This window comes from Eleginops maclovinus, chromosome 7 (genome assembly GCF_036324505.1).
Source record: "Eleginops maclovinus isolate JMC-PN-2008 ecotype Puerto Natales chromosome 7, JC_Emac_rtc_rv5, whole genome shotgun sequence".
NCBI lineage: Eukaryota > Metazoa > Chordata > Actinopteri > Perciformes > Eleginopidae > Eleginops > Eleginops maclovinus.
The window spans coordinates 1,017,901-1,043,774 of NC_086355.1; the positions used below are offsets into that span (position 1 = coordinate 1,017,901).

The 25,874-nt window shown below is 41.5% G+C and overlaps 1 protein-coding gene across 1 annotated transcript in view; it reads right to left on the reverse strand.

The window, feature by feature from the left end:
* Positions 1-6,020: 6,020 nt before the first annotated feature.
* The window catches only part of itgav (integrin, alpha V), a 31,852-nt gene continuing 11,998 nt past the window's right edge, over positions 6,021-25,874 (reverse strand). The window contains exons 9-32 of the mRNA XM_063887221.1: positions 24,818-24,861; positions 24,567-24,623; positions 23,990-24,042; positions 22,541-22,616; positions 22,189-22,318; positions 21,473-21,570; positions 21,019-21,112; positions 20,642-20,687; positions 20,295-20,402; positions 20,039-20,094; positions 19,596-19,750; positions 17,784-17,921; positions 17,626-17,693; positions 16,376-16,520; positions 15,050-15,142; positions 13,947-14,026; positions 12,326-12,406; positions 11,884-11,989; positions 11,517-11,675; positions 11,043-11,180; positions 10,725-10,838; positions 10,514-10,621; positions 10,172-10,291; positions 6,021-9,584 (exon numbers count right to left, since the gene is read on the reverse strand). Of these exons, the coding sequence (XP_063743291.1) occupies positions 9,492-9,584; positions 10,172-10,291; positions 10,514-10,621; positions 10,725-10,838; positions 11,043-11,180; positions 11,517-11,675; positions 11,884-11,989; positions 12,326-12,406; positions 13,947-14,026; positions 15,050-15,142; positions 16,376-16,520; positions 17,626-17,693; positions 17,784-17,921; positions 19,596-19,750; positions 20,039-20,094; positions 20,295-20,402; positions 20,642-20,687; positions 21,019-21,112; positions 21,473-21,570; positions 22,189-22,318; positions 22,541-22,616; positions 23,990-24,042; positions 24,567-24,623; positions 24,818-24,861 (2,360 nt within the window). The 3' untranslated portion in view covers positions 6,021-9,491. The remainder of the gene's footprint in view (positions 9,585-10,171; positions 10,292-10,513; positions 10,622-10,724; positions 10,839-11,042; positions 11,181-11,516; positions 11,676-11,883; positions 11,990-12,325; positions 12,407-13,946; positions 14,027-15,049; positions 15,143-16,375; positions 16,521-17,625; positions 17,694-17,783; positions 17,922-19,595; positions 19,751-20,038; positions 20,095-20,294; positions 20,403-20,641; positions 20,688-21,018; positions 21,113-21,472; positions 21,571-22,188; positions 22,319-22,540; positions 22,617-23,989; positions 24,043-24,566; positions 24,624-24,817; positions 24,862-25,874) is intronic.

Below are 25,874 nucleotides of genomic sequence, written 5' to 3' on the forward strand. Positions count from 1 at the left end.
ACTGATACGTGGAGAAAGCTAACAGGGATGTGTGTGAGAGTACCGGTTAACTTAGTTATTTTATTGTTTTTGGCGTGGTTTGTTGAATGCATACCCTTACATGTGTGCAGGTGTGTACCTTTTATCAAATTTAAACATTGAACTGGGATCTCACCTCTCATGTTCGAAGACTTTCTGGAAGTCGCCAGCGCACTTGTTGGAGGACACCTGTGTGAGAGACATCCCTGACCTGCAGGAGGACAGGGACACAGTGAAAGAGTCTTTTATCAACATATTCAAACAGCACAATGAGTCTGATACAAACTACTGACACACACAGGGATTCATCTGCCTATAAACTAAAGCTTTGTCTTGGACTTTCAAAATAAAGCTACGTTTGGTGTTCAAACGGTGAGAAACAGAGTGTCAGGTAACACACACTCTGTTATCTCCGGAGGTGAGGCGATGCATCGTTCCAACAGAGAGCAGGCACATATGTGCATCACTGTCCTACTCTATGAGACAATGCATAATCCACCACATCTGATACTGATGAACAGGTTGGGTCGGCAGTAAACGTAGATTATACGTAGATTAAACCCTAGATTAAACGGTAGATTAAATCCCTAGTTTTAAACGGTAGATTAAATCCTAGATAAACGCAGATTAAACCTAGATTAAACGTAGATTAAACCCCTAGATTAACCGGTCGAAATAACATCCTAGATTAAACGGAGATTAAACCCAAGAATTAAAACGTACATTAACCCTAGATTAAAATGGTAATTAAATGGTATATAAACCGGAAGAGTAAACCCTAGATTAAACAGTAATACACGGTAGATTAAACCCTACATGAAACGTAGATTAAATGTAGATTAAACGGATAGATAAACCCTAGATTAAACATAGATTAAACGTAGATTAAACGTAGATTATAATAAACAGTAGATTAAACGGTAGATTAAACGGTAGATTAAACCCTAGATTAATAAACCCTAGATTAAACAGAATTAAAGATTAAACGGTAGATTAAACGGTAGATTAAACCCTAGATTAAACAGTAGATTAAACGGTAGATTAAACGGTAGATTAAACGGTAGATTAAACCCTAGATTAAACCCTAGATTAAACGGTAGATTAAACCCTAGATTAAACAGTAGATTAAATGGTAGATTAAACGGTAGATTAAACGGTAGATTAAACCCTAGATTAAATGGTAGATTAAATGGTAGATTAAACGGTAGAGTAAACCCTAGATTAAACAGTAGATTAAACGGTAGATTAAACCCTAGATTAAACGGTAGATTAAATGGTAGATTAAACGGTAGATTAAACCCTAGATTAACAGTAGATTAAACGGTAGATTAAATGGTAGATTAAACGGTAGATTAAACCCTAGATTAAACAGTAGATTAAACGGTAGATTAAATGGTAGATTAAACCCTAGATTAAACAGTAGATTAAACGGTAGATTAAATGGTAGATTAAACCCTACATGAAACGGTAGATTAAATGGTAGATTAAACGGTAGATTAAACCCTAGATTAAACCCTAGATTAAACGGTAGATTAAACCCTAGATTAAACGGTAGATTAAACCCTAATTTAAACCCTAGATTAAACGGTAGATTAAACCCTAGATTAAACGGTAGATTAAACCCTAATTTAAACGGTAGATTAAATCCTAGATTAAACAGAAGATTAAACCCTAGATTAAACGGTAGATTAAACCCTAGATTAAACGGTAGATTAAATCCTAGATTAAACGGAAGATTAAACCCTAGATTAAACGGTACATTAAACCCTAGATTAAATGGTAGATTAAATGGTAGATTAAACGGTAGAGTAAACCCTAGATTAAACAGTAGATTAAACGGTAGATTAAACCCTACATGAAACGGTAGATTAAATGGTAGATTAAACGGTAGATTAAATGGTAGATTAAACCCTAGATTAAACAGTAGATTAAACGGTAGATTAAACGGTAGATTAAACCCTAGATTAAACAGTAGATTAAACGGTAGATTAAACCCTAGATTAAACGGTAGATTAAACCCTAGATTAAACGGTAGATTAAACCCTAGATTAAACAGTAGATTAAACGGTAGAGTAAACCCTAGATTAAACAGTAGATTAAACGGTAGATTAAACCCTAGATTAAACGGTAGATTAAATGGTAGATTAAACGGTAGATTAAACCCTAGATTAAACAGTAGATTAAACGGTAGATTAAATGGTAGATTAAACCCTAGATTAAACAGTAGATTAAACGGTAGATTAAATGGTAGATTAAACCCTACATGAAACGGTAGATTAAATGGTAGATTAAACGGTAGATTAAACCCTAGATTAAACAGTAGATTAAACGGTAGATTAAACCCTAGATTAAATGGTAGATTAAATGGTAGATTAAACCCTAGATTAAACGGTAGATTAAACCCTAGATTAAACGGTAGATTAAACGGTAGATTAAACCCTAATTTAAACGGTAGATTAAACCCTAATTTAAACGGTAGATTAAACCCTAATTTAAACGGTAGATTAAACCCTAGATTAAACGGTAGATTAAACCCTAATTTAAACGGTAGATTAAACCCTAGATTAAACCCTAGATTAAACAGTAGATTAAACCCTAGATTAAATGGTAGATTAAACGGTAGATTAAACCCTAGATTAAATCCTACATTAAACGGTAGATTAAACCCTAATTTAAACGGAAGATTAAACCCTAGATTAAACGGTAGATTAAACGGTACATTAAACCCTAGATTAAACAGTAGATTAAACGGTAGATTAAACCCTAGATTAAACGGTAGATTAAACCCTAGATTAAACGGTAGATTAAACCCTAATTTAAACCCTAGATTAAACGGTAGATTAAACCCTAGATTAAACGGTAGATTAAACCCTAATTTAAACGGTAGATTAAACCCTAGATTAAACAGTAGATTAAACCCTAGATTAAACGGTAGATTAAACGGTAGATTAAACCCTAGATTAAACGGTAGATTAAACCCTAGATTAAACAGTAGATTAAACCCTAGATTAAACGGTAGATTAAACGGTAGATTAAACCCTAGATTAAACAGTAGATTAAACCCTAGATTAAACGGTAGATTAAACGGTAGATTAAACCCTAGATTAAACGGTAGATTAAACCCTAATTTAAACGGTAGATTAAACCCTAGATTAAATGGTAGATTAAACCCTAATTTAAACGGTAGATTAAACCCTAGATTAAACCCTAATTTAAACGGTAGATTAAACCCTAGATTAAACGGTAGATTAAACCCTAGATTAAACGGTAGATTAAACCCTAGATTAAATGCGCGTCTGGATCCAGCAGACCGAGAGCCTAAAGGCTCAACAGACATGAACATGAACTATACCTCCGCTTAGCAGAGCTCCAGGAGAGGCTCAATTTCTCTCACTTTCAGTTTGTTACTCACCCCTGGTGATAGTCTAAGCCCTCTCGTCTCCTTTTCTACACTTTTCGCACACACACTGACAGCCAATCAGCTCTGACTTATGAGATGCTGTTTCAGTGGGGCTACGAGCGCTTTGCTCCTCTTGTGATTTATTTTTTTGCCGCACACATTGAATAGGAAACTACTCTATAGCTCTACTACTATTCAACGTGCAGTAAAAACGTGATTTGTTTATTTGTAAGCTCCTTAAATGGCCTTTGTGCTCTAAAAACAAATGTAACACAAAAGGCTAAATGGCTTGCCCCTAAAATGACGAAATTCCAAGCCTGATGGAGCGAGAAGGATTCCTGTGGCTTTACCAAGTTTCAGTGATGCAGGGAAAGTCCAGGTTATTGTCAGTTATGAATTCATTGAGAAGTGTTGTTGTGCAGGAGACCAGAGAGCAGAGGATCACCCAGTGCCATGAAGAACTGGACACTCCATGTGTGCTGGTGAGAATGTATTCCTCATGTCACCTGTGAAACTCAAATTGTCCTCCATGATTTTATAGATTCATCTCCCTTGCCCTCACTGCTCTCCCCCTTTGCTCCCATTCCACTGTTTGTTCTTACATAACCGTTACTACCATCAGTCCATGCTACCTACTGTCCTCGCCTTTATAGGGGGGCTTTTATTGTGAAGGGTTAGCAAGAAGTGTCAGTGATTTCACAAGCTCGTACAGATGAGGATGAGGGCCACATGTGGACATTTTAAGATCTGGCCAAATCTTTTTGGAGCTCTGGAATTAATCTCAGGAATCAGAAGTGAAGTCAAAAAATCTCAATTCTGTGAAAGCCTGTATTACTGCCGCTGCAGTGTGTCTTATACTCTTTGTTTGTACCATCTGTTTCATTTGTTTTTATGTGTAATTGTTAATTCTCTATTCCGCTTCTTTTCTTTTAAAATAATTTTTCTGGGCAACCAGTGCCTTTAATATAGGGACAGTACAGAAACAGGGAGACAGAGGGGAAGACACGCGGCAAAGGGACCCAGGCCGGATTGAAACCCCAGTATATGGCCGCCTGCTCTACCCACTGAGCTATACAACGGCCTCTGGTCCACTTCAGTTTTTTAATGTTTGAACACACTGCCGCTTCTGTAACGAAAGAATATCTCAAATTGGGATCAATAAAGTTTTTATCCATCTATTCAAAATGTTTTGTGCAAAACTCAAATTTCTAAGAAAGAAGTCTTGAGTTCTAAAAAATGATACGAACATCATCGTTTGATAAAAAAAAAAAAAATTCTGAGAGAAAAGAAGAGTTTGAAGGGAAGCAACTTATTTCTGAGGGAAGAGTTTTCAACAATTTGAAAAACATCACTTGGGATTTCTGACAAAAAAAATGACAAAATCTGAGAAAAAGTCAAAAGTCAGAATTGATGTCAGAATGAAAGAGGTCACCTCAGGTCAGCTAAAATGCTTGTCTTGCATGAGGCCATAATCTTCTGTAAGTCTGAAATACAAATCTGATTTATCTGTTAAAAAATCAATGACCAACTTTTGAAAAAATGAAGAACCTGATGGTTAATCCGTTTCACGGGTAAACCACTGACGGGCAAACGCTGAGTTGGTAGTTAATTAAACATGGGTGTGAGGACGGAGAGAGCTGTGGAAATGTTGTCCACTTTCAGACATACTGTGTGCAGGCCAAGAAAAGGGTAAATATTGTCTTTTTATTTGAGGATTTACAGAAATGTTTTGCCAGGGTCTGAGGGAGGGGTCTCTGCTGCTGGTGGAGGGAAACAAAGCCACGCTGCTGGGAACCACCAGGGCCCGACTCTTCACCAGGTAACACACACCCAGGCAAAACTTTATCGTACTGAGGAAAAAGTCCAAATTCTGAGGATACATGTCTATCATCAAATGGATCTGGAGGACATTAGATAGAACTTTGAATACCATGCAATTACTGGATGAATGGAAACAGTACGAGTTCAAACTGCAGATTCCTTTTATGTGAGCGATAGAAAGTCATGATGTATAATAGTCCCAGTCGGGGTCATTCACAAGTTAATGCAGGTCTTATATGAACTGCAGTTTCTGTGCATTTCCTCCTGCTGAAAGTACATCAGTAATAATAATCACCATGTGTTTGTGTTTTAGGGAAAACCTACAGTGGAGTACGACCCAGGAAGTGATCTCAGCTTCCTGCTGACACATTGACCAATCAGAGGGAAAGCCTCACCTTCTTAAATGACTCACGTTGGCATTTTGCTCAGAACTAAACTCTAAATCCATTGAGCTTTGTGAAGACGTGTTCTGGCATTTATCTGGAGGATTGTCTCTTTGTGCTACTTCATGGGAAGTTAAGCAGCAGGTTAGCTTCGCTTAGCATTAGACTTGAAACAGGCTCTGTAAGAAAGTTAAGAAAATGCAAAACAGACATGAGTGGTGATCATCTCCTCATGCAATGAGTCATTCTGTCTTTAACGAAAAAGAAAAACTACATTCTCAAGAGGAGGAAAAGGTAAAGAAAGGGAAAATAAAGTCAACACTTTGAGAAAAAGTCTGAATTCTGAGGAAAAGGGAATCCTTATATCTGATGAAAGGACAGAGACGAAGGAGAAAAAATAAAAGTGAACAAATCAGTTTATTTCAGTTTAAAGGTGAGATCATTTTCTTATGAGCAAGTCATTTCGAAGGTGAACGAATACATACATAGAACATACTCCTTATATTCTCCAGGCAGAAATAAAGACCGGTGGTGTTAGATATAAAACAAACCTTTCATGGTTACTGCTTTTTTATTTAGACTTTTAACTCTTTCCTGTAAAAGAACTTTACAGACTGAGGGCTTTTATTTGAAGTCACATCGATATATTTCTTTAAAACTCTTTAATGCTGGGAAACATTTCTAACAGGACATGAAGATAACTCGGACCACGTTGTTTTTCACTGAGATTTCCAACTCAAATCGTTTTATCCCTGACAAAGGCAGCTTTCACCACATCCACCCCTCCCTTCATACCTTTCAGAGTAAAAGCCCTTGAAATATACACTGCATATTAATCCGGGTTGTCGTGATGAGGTTTAGTCGTCTCATTTAGACACTTGTCAGCAACCTTCATCTGTTAACCACAGACCTTATTTCAGGATAACAACCAGAAGCACATTCACAAAACCACTGACCTCCTGTCAGTGTTTTAGGACTCCCGCTGCTCTCTCTTGAACACGTGTTGCACATGTCACATTTGCACAGCTCATCTGTTCATATTTGGAAATTTCAACAGGTGAGTGTTTCACATGTCGTCTCTTCGGTGTGTATAGGCCTTACTTTAGTGTCTATTCACACTCTGAAACCATGCTCGCGCTGACCACAGGTATTTCAGTAATTTGCAGCTTTTGAGAATGTTTTGGACCGACTGAGTTGACAGTGACTTCAGTCGTGATGAACTCTGATGATGAAAAGCTTGAGTGACCTCCATCCCGGAGAAAACACTTAGAGGAACTGAGACCTATCGGTAAGGCAGTAGACTTAGTGCATGTTTAACCTCTACGGGTGAAATGAAGAATGAGTGACACGAAGCAGTGAATAAAACACCAGATTTAAAAACAGTGTTCCTGGGGAGTTATTTCATGGTGATTGTTAACTGCATTAATACACTTCTTAATCATATCAATATCATTAGTCATCATGATGCGAACCCAATATGGGTAAATTCAAAGCCAATTTCATTGTTTTTCATACATTCACACACATAATAAAATGCAGGCAACTTGATTTTTGCATTTCCATTCTCAGAAAAAGCTGCCAGACACATCTCTGAAATGTGAAGACAAATAACACTATTAAAAAAATAACAGACAGGCACGAAGTACCAAGGAGACCCCAGTGCAGGAAGGCTGACTGACCGGTTGTTAAGCCCCGCCCCCCTGACGTTTCGGTTCTTGTTCACGACACTACAAATAAAGGTCCCAGATTCACCTTCTAAATTCTGAATAATTAAAGGGTCCAAAGAAGTGAATGAATCCTGCACTACCTTTAATTTCCAGCAGGGGATGACTTTCAGATTCAATAGAAGTCTATGAGAAAATGTTCCTACTTCTCACTTGATTTATTACCTTCATAAACATTTAGCTCATGCTAATGCTGACTCCTGCTAGTTCATGTTAGCTGGAGTCGGGTAGAGCAGGACAGAGCCGCTAATATTAACATAAACTTTGATAGCCTCCCAACTTCCAGGGAGAGAAAATACAACAGCGTGAAGGAGCCAGTCGTTGTGTTTTAAACCCAGCAAGCTAATGCAGTTAGCTCATGACATGCTAATTCTTTCATTGAAATTAAGGCTTGGTTACTGATGTAGCTAGCTGGACATGCTGTCCATTGCTGCTTACGTTTGAGCAGTTTAATCTCATCTCACACTTTGTTTTAGAAAAATGCCAAAAGGCTTTTTGTACATTGAGCTTCTTGAGGCTACTTACAACCTTACTTTTACTCTCAAACTGTCTGCTACGATCTCCCACGAAAACTAACAATAGAAGTTGAAAACTTGTGGAGGAGTGCGACACCGATGGACCTGATGTGCCTGGCTGTGATTGGACGTCACCATTTAAGGGGGCGGGGTTCTCCAACGGTCAACTTCAGAACATTTACAAACTCATCACTTGCATTTATTTTCCACCCAAACATAAACATGTAAAATAAACCATATTGAAATGAGATGGACTCACATTAGCAATCATCAGCAAGGGTTTTAAGAAAAGACATCAAAAATACTGAAAAGAACAAAACCAGCATCCCAAAGCAGAGCAGTATTGACACCAACCAGCCCCCCCCACAAAGTAAAATAATATATCAGGGTAAACATATTAATGAAACACTCATTATCCACATCAGACCATGGAACCATCTTTATCCAAAAACAGCTAATCAGGCGCTATCCATTTCATTTATTGCTAACGCCTCGAATTCCACAATGCTGTCTCGAAACTCATGATAACGTCATGAGGATAGAGGCTATGACCACAACCCTCGGGTTGATCAACACTTGTGTATTTTTAACAATCTATCCTCATTTTAAAAAGCGCTTTTTCCATAAACTCACAAAAATATTGCATTAGAAAAGGAGTTGCCCGACAACTTGATGGCAATTTTGTTTTTGCTATTATTTTCAATAAATAAATCCTGTGAATTCAATTTCTAGGTTTTATTCAAGCCTTTTTATTGAACAGCTCTTTACGGAAGCTAACAGAGATAGCTTCACGGCTAACGTTGGAGCAGAATTAAATCTCCCATATTGTCCTTTAAAAACAACCACAGTACAGGCGCAAATCATTTCACAAAACAGTGTTGTTGATCAGGAAATACAAAAGAAGGACTTATCAGCAGTTCTGGACTTTCTGAGCAACAAGCGCCAACACTTTAGTCTTTTCGGGGTTAGGAAATGTGCAAGTTAAAGATCAGGCCACAAACTGCTGCAAAAGAAGGTGTTCCAGAAAGGAATACACCCTTGTTTGTTTTGCACGTTGGAAATGAACAACTTTTTTGACCCGTGATGCATTCAGAGAGTTCAGTCAAAGGGAGCAGTTTGACATTTCTTGAACTACTCTTTCCACGACTTAGATGTCTGCAGCTAGTTAGCTTAGCATAAAGACTGTAAACAAAAACAAACAGCTAGCCTCCGACTAATCCAGCTCGTATTACACTCTAATTGAATTGTGTAATGCGTGCAAAAATCCAATTACAACGTTTTCAGATTAACCACAGATCCATCATGTGTACTATGGAGATATTAAGGTCAGCTGCACAGAGCCAGGCTAGCCGTTCCAGTCTTTATGCTAAGCTAACAGGCTGCTAGCTTTAGCGCCACGATTGACAGTGGCCTCAAACTGTACATCTGACTCTATACAATTGAAAAGCACGACTAATTCCCAAAATCTTTCTTTACCTTTGAAATGGTGGCGCTCTGTTTCGGCGCGAACACAACACGTACTACTAATACAAAGTAAAATAAAAAACAACTCCAGTACCGTTCTCTGCCCCCGGACAGTGAATACAGTGAAACCCTCTCCCTGTGACCCGGAATAGACAACCTTTGACCTCTAGGCGTCCGTGTTGCCGTTCTCCTCCGGCTGCAGCTGCTCCTTCTCAGTGCAGTCCTCCTTGGGGGGGCGCACTCGCTTAAAGAAACCCAGCTGAGGAGAAGAAGCAGAAGAAGGCACGTTCGGTTTACTGAGGTGAAGAAGTACTCAGATGTTGTACTTGAGTAAAAGTAGAAGTACTCAGATCTTGTACTTGAGTAAAAGTAGAAGTACTCAGATCTTGTACTTGAGTAAAAGTAGAAGTACTCAGATCTTGTACTTGAGTAAAAGTAGAAGTACTCAGATCTTGTACTTGAGTAAAAGTAGAAGTACTCAGATCTTGTACTTGAGTAAAAGTAGAAGTACTCAGATCTTGTACTTGAGTAAAGTAGAAGTACTCAGGTCTTGTACTTGAGTAAAGTAGAAGTACTCAGATGTTGTAGTGTAAAAGTAGAAGTACTCAGATGTTGTACTTGAGTAAAGTAGAAGTACTCAGATGTTGTACTTGAGTAAAGTAGAAGTACTCAGATCTTGTACTTGAGTAAAAGTAGAAGTACTCTCATCAAAGTTTCCTTAAAGACCTGAAAGTGAGGCGCCCTGCGGTCCCCAGATTAAACACAGAGCTAACTCAGGTGTTGGGTTGGAGGGTCTGGAACAGTAACACTCTCCCTTTCAAAATAAAAGCCTCCCTGTGGTCTCACCTTGTACATGATGAAGATGAGCAGCGCCAGCAGCAGAAGTCCCGCCAGAACCGCGAGCGCCACCACCCAGCCCGGCACCGGTGCGGGGTCTTCCGCCACCCACAGCACAGACACACTCACCTGCAAACACACACACACACACACACACACACACACACACACACACACAAGTTTTAATTTAGCTGATTTGATGTTTATTCTTTATTATTACTAGAATGTTCTTCTGGAATTACTACAATAAAGTACAAGTCATTTCAAATTGTACTTAGTAGCTTTACACCTCTACCTAAGCTATACATTTCATCTAGCGTTCAGGTTAGTGTGTGTGTGTGTGTTATTTACGGTGGTGCTGTTGGACGGCAGCTCCGACACCAGGTTCTTGTACGGCATCTCGATGACGCTGAAGGACGCCGTGGATCGAACCACGTACGATCGATTCTGATTCTCAGTCTGGAAATTAAAATACAAAAGCAGATAAATATGGTTTGTTTTTCCAAAATAGAAATGATGAGTGTTGCCGGGCAGGCTCTGAGTTTCTTCTTCTGTGGTTTACCCGCAGGAAGTTGTTGACGGCGAGTCTGGAGTAGATGAAGAGGATGGCGTTCTTTCTCCTCTCCAGACGACCCACTTGACACCTCAGACGTAAACACTGAGCCTTGCTGCAGTCCTACGGGGGGGGGGGGGGATTAATAAATAATAACAAATAAACAAGGAAAGAAGGAAAGAAGGGAAGAAGGAAGGGTGTGAGGAGGAATGGAATGAAGGACATATGTGAGCTAAAAAAATATTGGTGACTCTGCACATTTTTGTAGTAATAATGCTGTGTGTGTGTGTGTGTGTGTGTGTGTGTGTGTGTGTGTGTGTGTGTTACCAGGTTCTGCAGGTCGCTCTGTGAGTCTCTTGTCTCAAGCTCTCTCTTCTTTACGTGGTTCCTGTTCCTCCCCTCCGTCTCTCGCTCTCGGGGAGGGACCCCCCCGCTGCTGGTGTTCCTCCCACCCGACAGCGGGAACTAACACACACACACACACACACACACACACACACACACACACACTTTTATGTTGGGCAATTTGCATAAATTGCGTTAATTAGCTAATGCAGGTAAAAGGAAAGAAATGGTTTGGTGTTTTGGGTTTATTGAAGATGTTCAATCAGTTTCTGACATTTTAAGGATCAAAAATGACAGTTTTCAGTCCACTAAGACTTTGAAATGGACCCAAAATTCATCAAAATCAGAAGTACAAATATGGTGACTTTCTGGTTAAAAATGGCAGAAATTGATTTAACATAATGTGTGTGTGTGTGTGTGTGTGTGTGTGTGTGTGTGTGTGTGTGTGTTCCTCACGGAGACGTTGAGTGGGTTGATCTCCATGTCTGTGGTGCAGTTGATGGGTCCGTCAGTGTCGAAGGATGTGATGTAGAGCAGCGATCCATTCCTGTACTGATGAGGCCAGTCCACGGTCAGCGCCGCCTTGCTGATGGTGCTGGGCCCGCTGTTCAGCAGCTGGGAACACACATATTGTAGGTATGAATTCTAGTGACATGTTGCATGTGTGAGCTATGCCTTCTTTTACGTGGAAAGAGGCGCGAGGAGTTCAAAGCAGAAAACTGGAAAAAACTCAGGTAACTGAAAACTGTAAATAATGCTGTACTTAAGTAACTTATTTCAGGCATTTGATCAGATTATATATGCAGTATTTGTGTATTGGTACCTCGTAGACGTGTACTATCTGCGGGCCGATGTCGTCTCCGACCACCGGAGGCTCTCGAGGTTTCCAGTTAGCGATCGGCAGCAAAACCTGACCAGGAGAGGAAGTCCTGAACACAGCAAGGAAGGAGGAAAGGAAGGGAACTAAGCAATAATTTACCTCAGTGCAGGAAAATACTGACTCCAGATTAAGTTTTAGATTATCTTCTTCTAAATAAACTAATTCAATTACAAGATATTAAGGAATGAAGACATGCGCTTTGGTTTGTTTCTCATAATGCATTTATGTAATCTGAAGTAGTTTTCTGATTCCAACTGTGACGTGTAATCATGTATTACTACATGTGATGGGGTTAAGGCTGTTTGTATCACAGTGCTAGTCGTTACGTTTGATATAAAGGTTTGCATTTACAGTATTCCAAAGTGTGTGTGTGTGTGTGTGTTACCCTCTGATGGACACTTTAGCGAGGACAGCCAGTTGGGTGATGCTAGAGACTCGAGGACTCTTGTTGTCGTACTGATTGGAGCTGAAACACACACAGGAAACATCACATGTTGCAACACTTGAAAAAAATCTGATATTTGAGGAAAAGTGAGATCTTTGTGAAATATGTCATAATTCTTAGGAGGGTCTGAGTACTCAGAAAAAAGTTGGAATTTTATAAACACAGCAATCTAGATTTTATAAGAATTTTGAGAAATGTAGATATCTGAGAAAATCCGAAATTTAGGAAAAGTTAGACTTTTGTGAAAAATGTCAACATTTTGAGCTCTGAAAGGAAAATCTGATAAAAAGTCAACCTTCTGAGAAAAAAGAGAATTTACAGAAAAATGTCATTTTTTAACAAAAGTCAGGACTCTGACTCTCAGGACTTCTAAAACAGCTGCAAAATGTTACTCTGAATATACAGCTGCGGAAGAAATGAAGAGACCACTTCAGCATGCCTCGTTTTATTTGTTATAGGTTTGTCTTTGAATTCAATGACTTTTTAAATTGTATTCTATAAACTACTGGCAACATTTCCCAGTGTAGAATTCAACAGACACTGGACTGGCTGCCAAACATGTAGAGAAAAAGATTTGAGAACATGTGGAGTGGTCTGCATTTTTTCCGCGGCTGTGTGTGTGTGCGTGAGTCCTGCAGAACCAGAAGCAGCCACAGGGGGGCGCTACTGCCGGACCCTGACGCTCACAAAGTTCATTTTAGAAATACACAGTTCTTTCTGAATGTTGAGTAAAAAAAGGGCTTAACATTGAACACATTAATAAATTAATGATACATTATTCAAGTTTAATACACAAAATATATATCATTTAATTAATTGATCAAATTAAATGATAAATAACAAATATGAGTCATTAATTAAGTTGTATTCATTAATTGAAATAATAAATAATAATATTCTTTAAAAACAAAAGCACAGTTGATGTCACTGTAGCAATTGGAGAAGAACATAATACAAATAGTACTAATAACAATAATAAATAACTCATCTTCAAAAAATTCGTTTGAAGCAAAATTGCCCTGAAAAAACCCAACCATTTAACGCCAGTAAAGAATCTATTTATTTGAGGTTGCTACGCCATCACTTTCAAAAGTAATCCATAATGAAAATAAAGGTTAGTTTAATGAAATAAAAGTGAGCGCAGCTCTTCCTGAAAACATGTTTCAAAGCTGCAGGAGACTGAGCTGTGTGAAGCCTGTCATTAACATTCCACACACACACACACACACACACACACACACACACACACACACACACACACACACACACACACACACACACACACACTTATGCTAATGATGTTGGGATAAAACCCTCTCTGTTTACATGCTGCTCTTTCTCACTCACACACTGAAATCACTGCGCACAGTTTTAGTTGATGCACAATTGAAGGCAGAAATTTGTATTTTCTGTGATAATTGGAAGACGAAAAAGAGACAAAGACACTATTTTTATTTCTGTCTGTCAGGTTCAATGTCTGCTCCTTCTGTATGGAGGTGAGGAGAAGGAGTGTGAACCTGGCTGCAGCATGAGGTAAGAAGGGTGTAACAACAGCCTGTACCTGACCATCTGCACGTCAAACTTGACCGAGGTGTCCTCCTCCGACAGCTGGTGGACACTGAAACGCAGCTCTGCCAGCACCTGGCCAATCAGAGAGCAGGGGTAGAGAAAGAAAACACCAATGAGAGAGCAGGAAGAGATAGAGAGGACCAATGAGAGAACAGGAAATAGATAGAGAGGACCAATGAGAGAGCAGGAAGAGATAGAGAGGACCAATGAGAGAGCAGGAAGAGATAGAGAGGACCAATGAGAGAGCAGGAAGAGATAGAGAGGACCAATGAGAGAGCAGGAAGAGATAGAGAGGACCAATGAGAGAGCAGGAAGAGATAGAGAGGACCAATGAGAGAGCAGGAAGAGAAAGAGAGGACCAATGAGAGAGCAGGAAGAGATAGAGAGGACCAATGAGAGAGCAGGAAGAGATAGAGAGGACCAATGAGAGAGCAGGAAGAGATAGAGAGGACCAATGAGAGAGCAGGAAGAGATAGAGGACCAATGAGAGAGCAGGAAGAGATAGAGAGGACCAATGAGAGAGCAGGAAGAGATAGAGAGGACCAATGAGAGAGCAGGAAGAGATAGAGAGGACCAATGAGAGAGCAGGAAGAGATAGAGAGGACCAATGAGAGAGCAGGAAGAGATAGAGAGGACCAATGAGAGAGCAGGAAGAGATAGAGGACCAATGAGAGAGAAAGAGAGGACCAATGAGAGAGCAGGAAGAGAAAGAGAGGACCAATGACAGAGCAGGAAGAGAAAGAGAGGACCAATGAGAGAGCAGGAAGAGATAGAGAGGACCAATGACAGAGCAGGAAGAGATAGAGAGGACCAATGACAGAGCAGGAAGAGATAGAGAGGACCAATGAGAGAGAAAGAGAGGACCAATGAGAGAGCAGGAAGAGATAGAGAGGACCAATGACAGAGCAGGAAGAGATAGAGAGGACCAATGACAGAGCAGGAAGAGATAGAGAGGACCAATGAGAGAGCAGGAAGAGAACTTTAAGTCAGCATCCATTGTTCAGTGAGTTCAAAGACAAAATTGATACGCCAAAAAAGAATTAGAAGTAGTAGTTATCATTCTTAGAGAAACCGGCAGGAGGGTAGAACTCTGACCGTGGTTCCTCCCTTCATGGGGTTCCCAAGGTCACACACAACCATCTTGGTCTGGTTCTCCTTCTTGTAGGCGCAGGACAGCCGGTTCAGGGTCTGCATTTAAAAACAGACGTTAACATCTCATAATAATGGAGGAAATGACTGGGTTTGTTAGAGGAAACTCATTTACTCAAACACAACCATACAGAATACTTTGGACTGGTTTGTCCCACCCAAACATACACACGTATCCTCTTAAACTATACATGTGGACAACATCAGGAACCATCACAGCCCCTACACAGATTTTTAGGGTCAGGGTCAATACCAGGCGAGGTCAGGGTTGATACCAGGCGGGGTCAGGGTTAATACCAGGCGAGGTCAGGGGTCCATACCAGAAGAGGTCAGGGGTTAATACCAGGCGAGGTCAGGGTTGATACCAGGCGGGGTCAGGGTTAATACCAGGCGAGGTCAGGGTTGATACCAGGCGAGGTCAGGGTTGATACCAGGCGGGGTCAGGGTTAATACCAGGCGAGGTCAGGGGTTAATACCAGGCGAGGTCAGGGTTGATACCAGGCGGGGTCAGGGGTCCATACCAGGCGAGGTCAGGGTCGATACTAGGCAAGGTCAGGGTCGATACCAGGCGGGGTCAGGGTTAATACCAGGCTAGGTCAGGGGTTAATACCAGGCGAGGTCAGGGTCGATACTAGGCAAGGTCAAGGTCGATACCAGGCGAGGTCAGGGTTAATACCAGGCGAGGTCAGGGTTAATACCAGGCGAGGTCAAGGTCGATACCAGGCGAGGTCAGGGTTAATACCAGGCGAGGTCAGGGTTGATACTAGGCAAGGTCAAGGTCGATACCAGGCGAGGTCAGGGTTAATACCAGGCGAGGTCAGGGTTGATACCAGGCGGGGTCAGGGTTAATACCAGGCTAGGTCAGGGGTTAATACCAGGCGAGGTCAGGGTCGATACTAGGCAAGGTCAGGGTCGATACCAGGCGGGGTCAGGGTTAATACCAGGCTAGGTCAGGGGTTAATACCAGGCGAGGTCAGGGTCGATACTAGGCAAGGTCAAGGTCGATACCAGGCGAGGTCAGGGTTAATACCAGGCGAGGTCAGGGTTGATACCAGGCGAGGTCATGGTTGATACCAGGTGAGGTCAGGGTTGATACCAGGTGAGGTTACCCAGATGAGTTTTGGAGGACTTCATAAAGATTACAGATGCTTTGACACCAGGTGGTGTTACCTGGCTGCTGTACAGATTAGACGTGTAATAACTTCAGGTGCTGTCTGACATGGATGATGACTTTATAAAGAATACAGGTGAGTTGACACCAGGTGATGTTACCTGGCTGCGGACCACCCCGGTGAAGTCAGCCTGCTGGGGTGGGTAGACGTGCAGCTCAGCTTCGTACGCCCCCTCCCCCTGATTCTCAGCACTGATCTCCAGAGTCAGAGCGTTATCGTCTCCGATGTAGATCTGATCACGGTCGCTGAAGAGAAAACACAACGTGTTTAATTCAGATTTACCTTCCTGTTCACCATTGACCTTCCTGTTCACCATTTACCTTCCTGTTCACCATTTACCTTCCTGTTCACCATTTACCTTCCTGTTCACCTTCCTGTTCACCATTTACCTTCCTGTTCACCATTGACCTTCCTGTTCACCATTTACCTTCCTGTTCACCATTTACCTTCCTGTTCACCATTTACCTTCCTGTTCACCATTGACCTTCCTGTTCACCATTTACCTTCCTGTTCACCTTCCTGTTCACCATTTACCTTCCTGTTCACCATTTACCTTCCTGTTCACTATTTACCTTCCTGTTCACCATTTAACTTCCTGTTCACCATTTAACTTCCTGTTCACCATTTACCTTCCTGTTCACCATTTACCTTCCTGTTCACCATTTAACTTCCTGTTCACCATTTACCTTCCTGTTCACCATTTACCTTCCTGTTCACCATTTACCTTCCTGTTCACCATTTACCTTCCTGTTCACTATTTACCTTCCTGTTCACTATTTACCTTCCTGTTCACCATTTACCTTCCTGTTCACCATTTAACTTCCTGTTCACCATTTACCTTCCTGTTCACCATTTACCTTCCTGTTCACTATTTACCTTCCTGTTCACCATTTACCTTCCTGTTCACCATTTAACTTCCTGTTCACCATTTAACTTCCTGTTCACCATTTACCTTCCTGTTCACCATTTACCTTCCTGTTCACCTTCCTGCTTACCATTTACCTTCCTGTTCACTATTTACCTTCCTGTTCACCATTTACCTTCCTGTTCACCTTCCTGCTTACCATTTACCTTCCTGTTCACCATTTAACTTCCTGTTCACCATTTAACTTCCTGTTCACCTTCCTGTTCACCATTTAACTTCCTGTTCACCATTTAACTTCCTGTTCACCAATAACCTTCCTGTTCACCATTGACCTTCCTATTTACTATTTAACTACCTTTTCACCATTTAACTTCCTGATTTACCTTCCTGTTCACCATTGACCTTCCTGATTTACCTTCCTGTTCCCCAGAGCATCCTCTCTGATGAAAGTCTCACCTGATATAATAATAAGGTTAAACACAAACCTCTTGACTGACAACCTCAGGTCAGGTTTACAGATGTTGTCCTCTCCACAGTCCAGCAGAATGTGAGCCTGTAATCAAGCCAAATATTTAACTCTTTTTAAACTACTCTTAAAGGATCATCAACACGTCAACATCCACACACACACAAACACACACACCTGCTTGGTGACATTGGAGGGCGCAGACATGTCGAGGATTGGCAGCAGGCCGGTGGCGTCGGCCGCCTGCTGGTAGTCCAGACTGAACTCCATCGCCACAGAGATCGGCGTGATTTTATCCCGGAAGTCACGGTTGTCCTGAGGAAACACGTATGCTCTTATTGTGAAAGGGTGCAGGCAGGAAATGCACCATGCTATCTTCACATTAAGGATTGTGATTGCTTTCTTTAATGTGTCGTGTTCAAAAAAGGCCCAATACTTGTAGATTTTGATTGCACAAGAGAAACGGTTGCAGTGGTGATTTATTTTTTCAATGCAAAATGACAAGATATTTTATTTTGTTAAAACTTACATTTCTGTACATGCGAGAGTAAAAAGCACCTTCTTTATCAAAGGCCCTATTCTGCTTTTTTGGGGTCTCCCTTTCCTGCATTGTGTTCCATAGGTGTTAGTGCTAGTCAGTCCGTACATGTGCTTCACCACAGCTAATGATGCTAAAGATGCTAATGAGGCTAAAACTATAGAAATAGGGCACATGGATGCCGAAGTACGAAACTTGATAGCAAATAAAGGCCTACTGGGAAATTAGGTATTAGACGTAATAACCAAAACTACACTTGAAATATGGAATACTGTTGTTGAAAAGTATAAACTGGAGAAAGAAAGAAAGATTTTGAGTTGGTTTGCATTTGATAGGTTTATACCTGGGATAAATGATAAAGGGTTTAAACAATGGGTGAGAAAAGGGATCACAGCAATATGTACAATGGTTGAACGGGGTAAGCTGCAGAGCTTTGAGAAGTTGAGGGGTAGATTTGGATTAGATCAATACGAACAATATCGCTACCTGCAAATAAAGGATGATTATGAGAAGGAGATAAAACTGACACTGATGATGGAGTTGTTGAGGTATTTCTTATGAAGGTAAGTGCAGAGTAATCTCAGTCCTGTATAGAAGTTTGATGTCATGCAGAAAGTCTTCCTCTCTTTATATCAAAGAAAAATGGGAAAAGGAGTTGAAAGAACAAATGACGAGGAAGAGCGGTTGAATATTTGTAAAACGCAGTGCACGTCACCAGCTCCAGGATCTGGAGGGAATTTAACTGGAAGAATATGGTCAGATTGTTATAACTCCAAAGATGAGGAAAGGAGTGGTGTCTATTCAACAACCATGCTGGAGAGCATGTGGTCACATGGATGCTGACCATACACACATATTCTGGTCCTGCCAAAAGTTAAAAGGATACTGGGACAAACTCTGGAGGGATTTACAAAAAGAATAGGATATGAGATACCATGTGTAAAATACTTGGGGAATTTAACACCAGACATAACACAAAGAGAGGATGAGTATCTTGTTAAAGTGCTGCTATCAGCCAGTAAGAAAACGATTACAACAATGTGGTACAAAGTAGACCCACCGACTGAGGACAGTGGATGTGCACCGTGGAAGAGATTTTTGTAATGGAGAAAATCACACACAAACTGAGACTACAAGAGGAACCATTTGAGGACAAATGCGAAAAATGGACGGATTATAGAGGACGAGAAAAGGACACCACCATGGCCACTGGACAATAAGACACTGATTTAAGGATTGTTTAAATATGTATGTACGATGTTCCCTGAAAATGTAATTGTTGAAAGAAAAATTAATAAAAAATAAGATGCTAATGATGCTAATGATGCTAATGATGCTAATGATGCTAACATCAATCATCAAAGTAAACAGCTGTGATGTTGAAGTAGTGACTGTAGTCGCTGCAATACAATATAAAACACTGATAAGCCAAGAAAGGCCCCCCCACTGACCCTGAGGAAGACCGGCTGCTCCTCGCAGGCCGGGCTCTTCCCGTTGGACACTGTCACGTTCTTGGAGAAGTGGAAGGTCCGGCTGTGCAGGAAGAGGACTCGCTTCGTCGCCTCCTTCTGCTTCAGGCGGTCCAGCAGGAGGTCCACCCGGAAATCTGCAGGAGGACGAGGAGTTCTATTATAATGGACAAGGGCTCTGTGCTTAATGTGGGTTTTTAGTCAACATAACAACGTCAGAGTCCTGAAATCCAAGTGCAACATAGAAAGGAATATTCAAATAAAAAAACGTAGAAGGGAAGGAAGCTTCAAAGGTGTGAAGGAAGGAAGAACGTAAGGAAGGACAGGTATAAATGGGAACCAGGGAAGAGGAAGTAGGTAGGAAAGAAAGACAAAAGAAGGAAGGAAAGGGCTGCTGCTGAAACACAAAATAATTCCTAACTCACTGAGAGTAGCTGGAGCTCGACGGCCGCTGGCCTTCACACAGTACTTCACTGTGAAACTGAAAAACACACACACACACACACACACAGAAGATGAAGGGGACACTTGTCTGTGTTAAATGTGCAGATAGATATCCCTCTCATTCATGTAATTAATGGTTAGCTTAGCTTAGCATAATGACTGGAAACCAAACAGGAGGACAAAGTGAAGTAAAACCATAATAAATACTAAAGACTTATAATAACAATTCATAATCACCAGGACACTTTTGTGGTGGTTCCAGGAAGGGTGCAGGATTTCTCCTCAGGGTTGATGATCTGTGGCGTCATGTCTAACGTGGCATTCACACTGATCACTGGACGAGCCCTGACACACACACACACACAAATTAGAAATAAACACACAGGTGGGATTGAAAGGGTTAAATGTCCTAACAGCATGTATAAAGCCAGCAACTCTTTCATATCAGAGGTGGTCCACTCATTAAAGTCCTCACAGCAGGACACACACGCACACACACACACACACACACACACACACACACACACACACACACACACACACACACACACACACACACACACACACACACACACACTAATTACCTGTATAAAACAGCTTTGTCTGCTCCAAACACTCCCACTAATAAATCTGAAAGACAGAGAAACACACATCAGCAACTTGTTTTATCCCTGCTGTGTGTGTGTGTGTGTGTGTGTGTGTGTGTGTGTGTGTGTGTGTGTATGTATGTATGTAGTGTATGTGTATGTGTGTGAGTGTGTGTGTGTGTGTGTGTGTGAGTGTGTGTGTGTGTGTGTGTGTATGTATGTATGTATGTATGTATGTATGTGTATGTGTGTGAGTGTGTGAGTGTGTGTGTGTGTGTGTGTGTGTGTGTGTGTGTGTGTGTATGTATGTATGTATGTATGTATGTGTATGTGTGTGAGTGTGTGTGTGTGTGTGTGTGTGTGTGTGTGTGTACCTGGATAACCGTTCTGATCTATGTCTGTGTTTCCGGTCATGGAGTACCCAAAGCTGGCAGGCATGTAGCTGGACGCCCACTTCCCCTGCAGGACCTGAGAGGAAACACACACGTTATAAATGTGTGTGTGTGTACTTTCTTTCTGACTTCTAGTTAGATCCCAGCCCTCAAATCAACATGTGGACATGTCCTTTGGCAAGATACTGAACCCTGAGGTGCTCCCGATGGCCAACGGTGTGTGTGTGTGTGTGTGTGTGTGTTAGCTTCCCTAGAGCAAGTGGTGCTCTGCATGAATGAGGTGTGAATAGGTGTACAGCGCTTTGAGGGGTCCAGAAGAGACCTGATAAAGAGCTGTATAAGTACAGACCATCGAAAGAGACACAAAAAAAACACGCAGGGAATTTCCATCTTCTGAAAAAGACAAAAAGGTACACACACTGTTGCTTTGGTTTACCTGAGAAGGTGAGGATTCCGGCCCCCGAGGGCGGCCATTGTGGATGTAGACCATGCCGTGATGGTCAGGTCCTCCATAAGGAGCAGAGACAGCAATATCTGGAGGGGGGGCAGATTATATTTAACATTTCAACAAAAACTTCAGATCAGGTCTGTGGTTAACACAAGCTGAAGAGACATTAACGTGTTGTTCCTCGACATCAAATCCACCAGTGAATACCCCCCTGGTGGATTCAAAAACAGTGGGTGCTAACAAAAGTCTAAATGAGACGGCTAAATGGCATCTGTCCCAACATTAGCGTCCTTTAGCTTAGCGGTGGTGACGTGAAGTCATGTGACCGTGCTGTAGTTCCTTTATAGCCCAACATTAGCCTCCTTTAGCTTAGCGGTGGAGACGTGAAGTCATGTGACCGTGCTGTAGTTCCTTTATAGCCCAACATTAGCCTCCTTTAGCTTAGCGGTGGTGACGTGAAGTCATGTGACCGTGCTGTAGTTCCTTTATAGCCCAACATTAGCCTCCTTTAGCTTAGCAGTGGTGACGTGAAGTCATGTGACCGTGGTGTAGTTCCTTTATAGCCCAACATTAGCCGCCTTTAGCTTAGCGGTGGTGACGTGTAGTCATGTGACCGTGCTGTAGTTCCTTTATAACATTAGCTTTTTACTTCAGAAATCATAAAGAGGTGTTCATATGTGGAGGTTATCCTGATAATGTCTCACCGTTGTATCCGTCCATGTCCAGGTCTCCCAGTGAGGCGATGGCAGACCCGTACCGGGCGTAAACCTCTGACCCTGTGAGCAGCTGGGGGGGATGGAAGGAGAATCCTCCACGACCCATGTACACTGACACCTGGAGGACACACACATATGAATTATTAAGTTGGAAAATGAAGAACCTGCAGCTGCATAGCTTTTATTTTTGAAGGAGCCACAGACAAATCTGTGTTTTTCCATATTTCGTCAACAACAACAGATGTTCACAAGTTGATGTTTACAATGCATGCATTGTGTGTGTGTGTGTGTGTGTGTGTGTGTGTGTGTGTGTGTGTGTGTGTGTGTGTGTGATTCCTACCTGTCCCACCTCCCTCAGTTTTCCATCCGACCCTCTGTCCATGAAGAGAGGAGCTCCAACAAACAGATCCACCAGACTAACACACACACACACACACACACACACACCCACACACACACATTGAATTGTTTACATCGGTGGTTCCCAACCAGGGGTACCCGGACCCGTAGGGGTACTTGAGGGGATTGCAGGGGGTACGTAGACAGGTTTGGGATTGCAATTTATTTCCACACACAAAAGGGAATAAATCGTATCAATGCTTAGGAACCTGAGACCTGCCAAAAGAAACATGGGGCTCCTGCAATGGAGGCCTCCTATGCCGTGGCATTACTTGTGGCCAAGTAAAAAAACTCACATTCAATTACAAAAGAACTAATCCTCCCTGCCGCCATCATTTAGGCAGAAACTATGCTGGACAGGAAAGCAGCAGACCGCTGAAAACCGTTCCATTATCGAACAACACAATCTGCCGCAGGATCGATGATATGCCCACTGACACTGTTGGACAGGTTGTGAATAAATGGAAAGGGCCGGTCAGTTCGCTCTACAGTTGGATGGAAGGACAGATGTGAGTGGGGAGGCTCAGCTCCTTGCCTTTGCGCGTTATGTTGAAGACTCTGATATACAGGAGCATATTTTGTTTTGCAAGAAGCTAACGGGACAGACAACTGGAGAAGACATATTTCAGGTGATTGACAGCTTTTTCAAAGACAACCATCTTGAGTGGAAATCCTGCAGTCACATCTGTACCGACCATCCATGGATCTCTTCTCCCTGATGGAGCGGGCATGTTCCAAGAGGACAATGCCAGGATCCATCGGGCTCAGACTGTGAGAGAGTGGTTCAGGGAGCATGAGACATCGCTTCACACATGGATCGGCCCCCCCAGAGTCCAGACCTGAACCCCATTGAGAGTCTTTGGGGTGTGCTGGAGAAGACTTTGATCAGTGGTCTGAATCTCCATCATCAATACAAGATCAACAATTAATGACAGAAATAAATGTTGAGACGTTGCAGAAGCTCGGGGAAACGATGCCACAGAGAATGCGTGCCGTGAAGCTGAAGGCGGTCCAACGGATACTAGAGGGGGGGCTTTTTTTGGCCAGGCAGTGTATTTATAGAATCCCTTTTGTTTTTATATATATATATATATATATATATAACACGTCTTCTTCTCGTTTTAATTGGCGTGCTGCAGAGTTTTTACGACATGTGTCTGCCTCCAGCTGGTTCCTCGCCGAGTAGTGATTTCTCAGAAACTAGATTCAGTAACCGGAGAGCGAGCTAGATTAGATAGTACAATTAATAATTAGTGATAATTACCCAAATTGTAAGGTCTAAAAAGCAGCGTTATGGAACAAATCACTCCAATAAACAATGTCAACTTCATATAAAAAGATATCAATGTGTTGTTTAAATACAATGATCCTACTATAGAGAGGTGCTTACCCATCATTATTAACATCAGTGGCAGCCACAGAATGTCCAAAGTAAGCCGCCATCTGCAAGGGACAGAGGAGGAGGAGGAGGAGGAACACAACATTAAAGGAGGAAGACAGGATATTTCTATGTAGATAAAGTGGAGATTATTAGGTAAAACTGAGACAATCTATAAAAGTCTTCTTCTGTCCGTCCCACAATCACACATTTTGTTTCACTTTAATATGCACATTTAAGAAGCTGCAATCAGGGTTAGGAGACGACTCGTCTCAGCTTTATTATTTGTGCCTCATTTCTGTGGATTGCCCTGACAATAAAGTATGTACAGGTGTGTGTGTGTGTGTGTGTGTGTGGTTTCTGATATCATTTGCAATAACAATTGTTGCATTCATTTTTTTTGTTAGCAAATTTCCGCAGCACCCCAATATCGTTTGTACACATACTACATTTGCAGGAGGCCAAATTGTTTTATCAGTCAGGTTCTTCAAAAACTTACATTTGTATTATATTCTCACATTTCCAACATTCATTGAAGAAATGTAAATTTGGGACGGTTCACATTTGATCAAAATACTGTTCTCCTCACCTGAGTCCCTGTGAAGTTCACCATGGAGTCCATGTTGATGCCGTTAAAGATGTTCACCTGAAACACAACACAGGTCAGCTGTGTGTGTGTGTGTGTGTGTGTGTGTGTGTGTGTGTGTGTGTGTGTGTGTGTGTGTGTGTGTATGTGGGTATGTATGTGTATGTGTGAGTGTATGTGTGTGTGTGTGTTGTGGTATGTGTGTGTGTGTGTGTGTGTGTGTGTGTGTGTGTGTGTGTTCCTGTAGCACTTACATAACCCAGCGCCTTTTCTCCTCGAGGGACTCCGGTCACGTAATCTGGAGACAGAAATACAATAAGAGAGATGCTCACTTATTGTATTTGACGCAGTTCTGTGTGTATTCTATCCATGGAAACGGTTGTACTTTTTTTTTCCATTTATTAGCGTTTTGTATTTGCAGCTTTCAGTAAAGGCGGCTCATGTTTCCTCCTCCTGCTGGAGGTGTTTCTATATCTGCATTCTTTCTGAAGCTTTGCTCTGGGCCTTGTAAAGCGCACCTGTCAGCCACCTTACCTGTAGCAGGAAGCGCTTCAGGAGATATAATCAGAACAACAGCTGCATGGAAACACCAGACACAAGTACTCAGGTCTGTACTGGAGTAAAGTAGAAGTACTCAGGTCTGTACTTGAGTAAAGTAGAAGTACTCAGATCTTGTACTTGAGTAAAGTAGAAGTACTCAGGTCTTGTACTTGAGTAAAGTAGAAGTACTCAGATCTTGTACTTGAGTAAAGTAGAAGTACTCAGGTCTTGTACTTGAGTAAAGTAGAAGTACTCAGGTCTTGTACTTGAGTAAAGTAGAAGTACTCAGATCTTGTACTTGAGTAAAGTAGAAGTACTCAGATCTTGTACTTGAGTAAAGTAGAAGTACTCAGGTCTTGTACTTGAGTAAAGTAGAAGTACTCAGGTCTTGTACTTGAGTAAAGTAGAAGTACTCAGGTCTTGTACTTGAGTAAAGTAGAAGTACTCAGGTCTTGTCCTTGAGTAAAGTAGAAGTACTCAGGTCTTGTACTTGAGTAAAGTAGAAGTACTCAGGTCTTGTCCTTGAGTAAAGTAGAAGTACTCAGGTATTGTACTTGAGTAAAGTAGAAGTACTCAGATCTTGTACTTGAGTAAAGTAGAAGTACTCAGATCTTGTACTTGAGTAAAGTAGAAGTACTCAGGTCTTGTCCTTGAGTAAAGTAGAAGTACTCAGATCTTGTTCTTGTCAAGGATTACAAAATTAAATCAGTTATTAAGTTACCACAGAACTACAGTCTGATTTAAGGGCTGATTATATTTACCATCATTAAT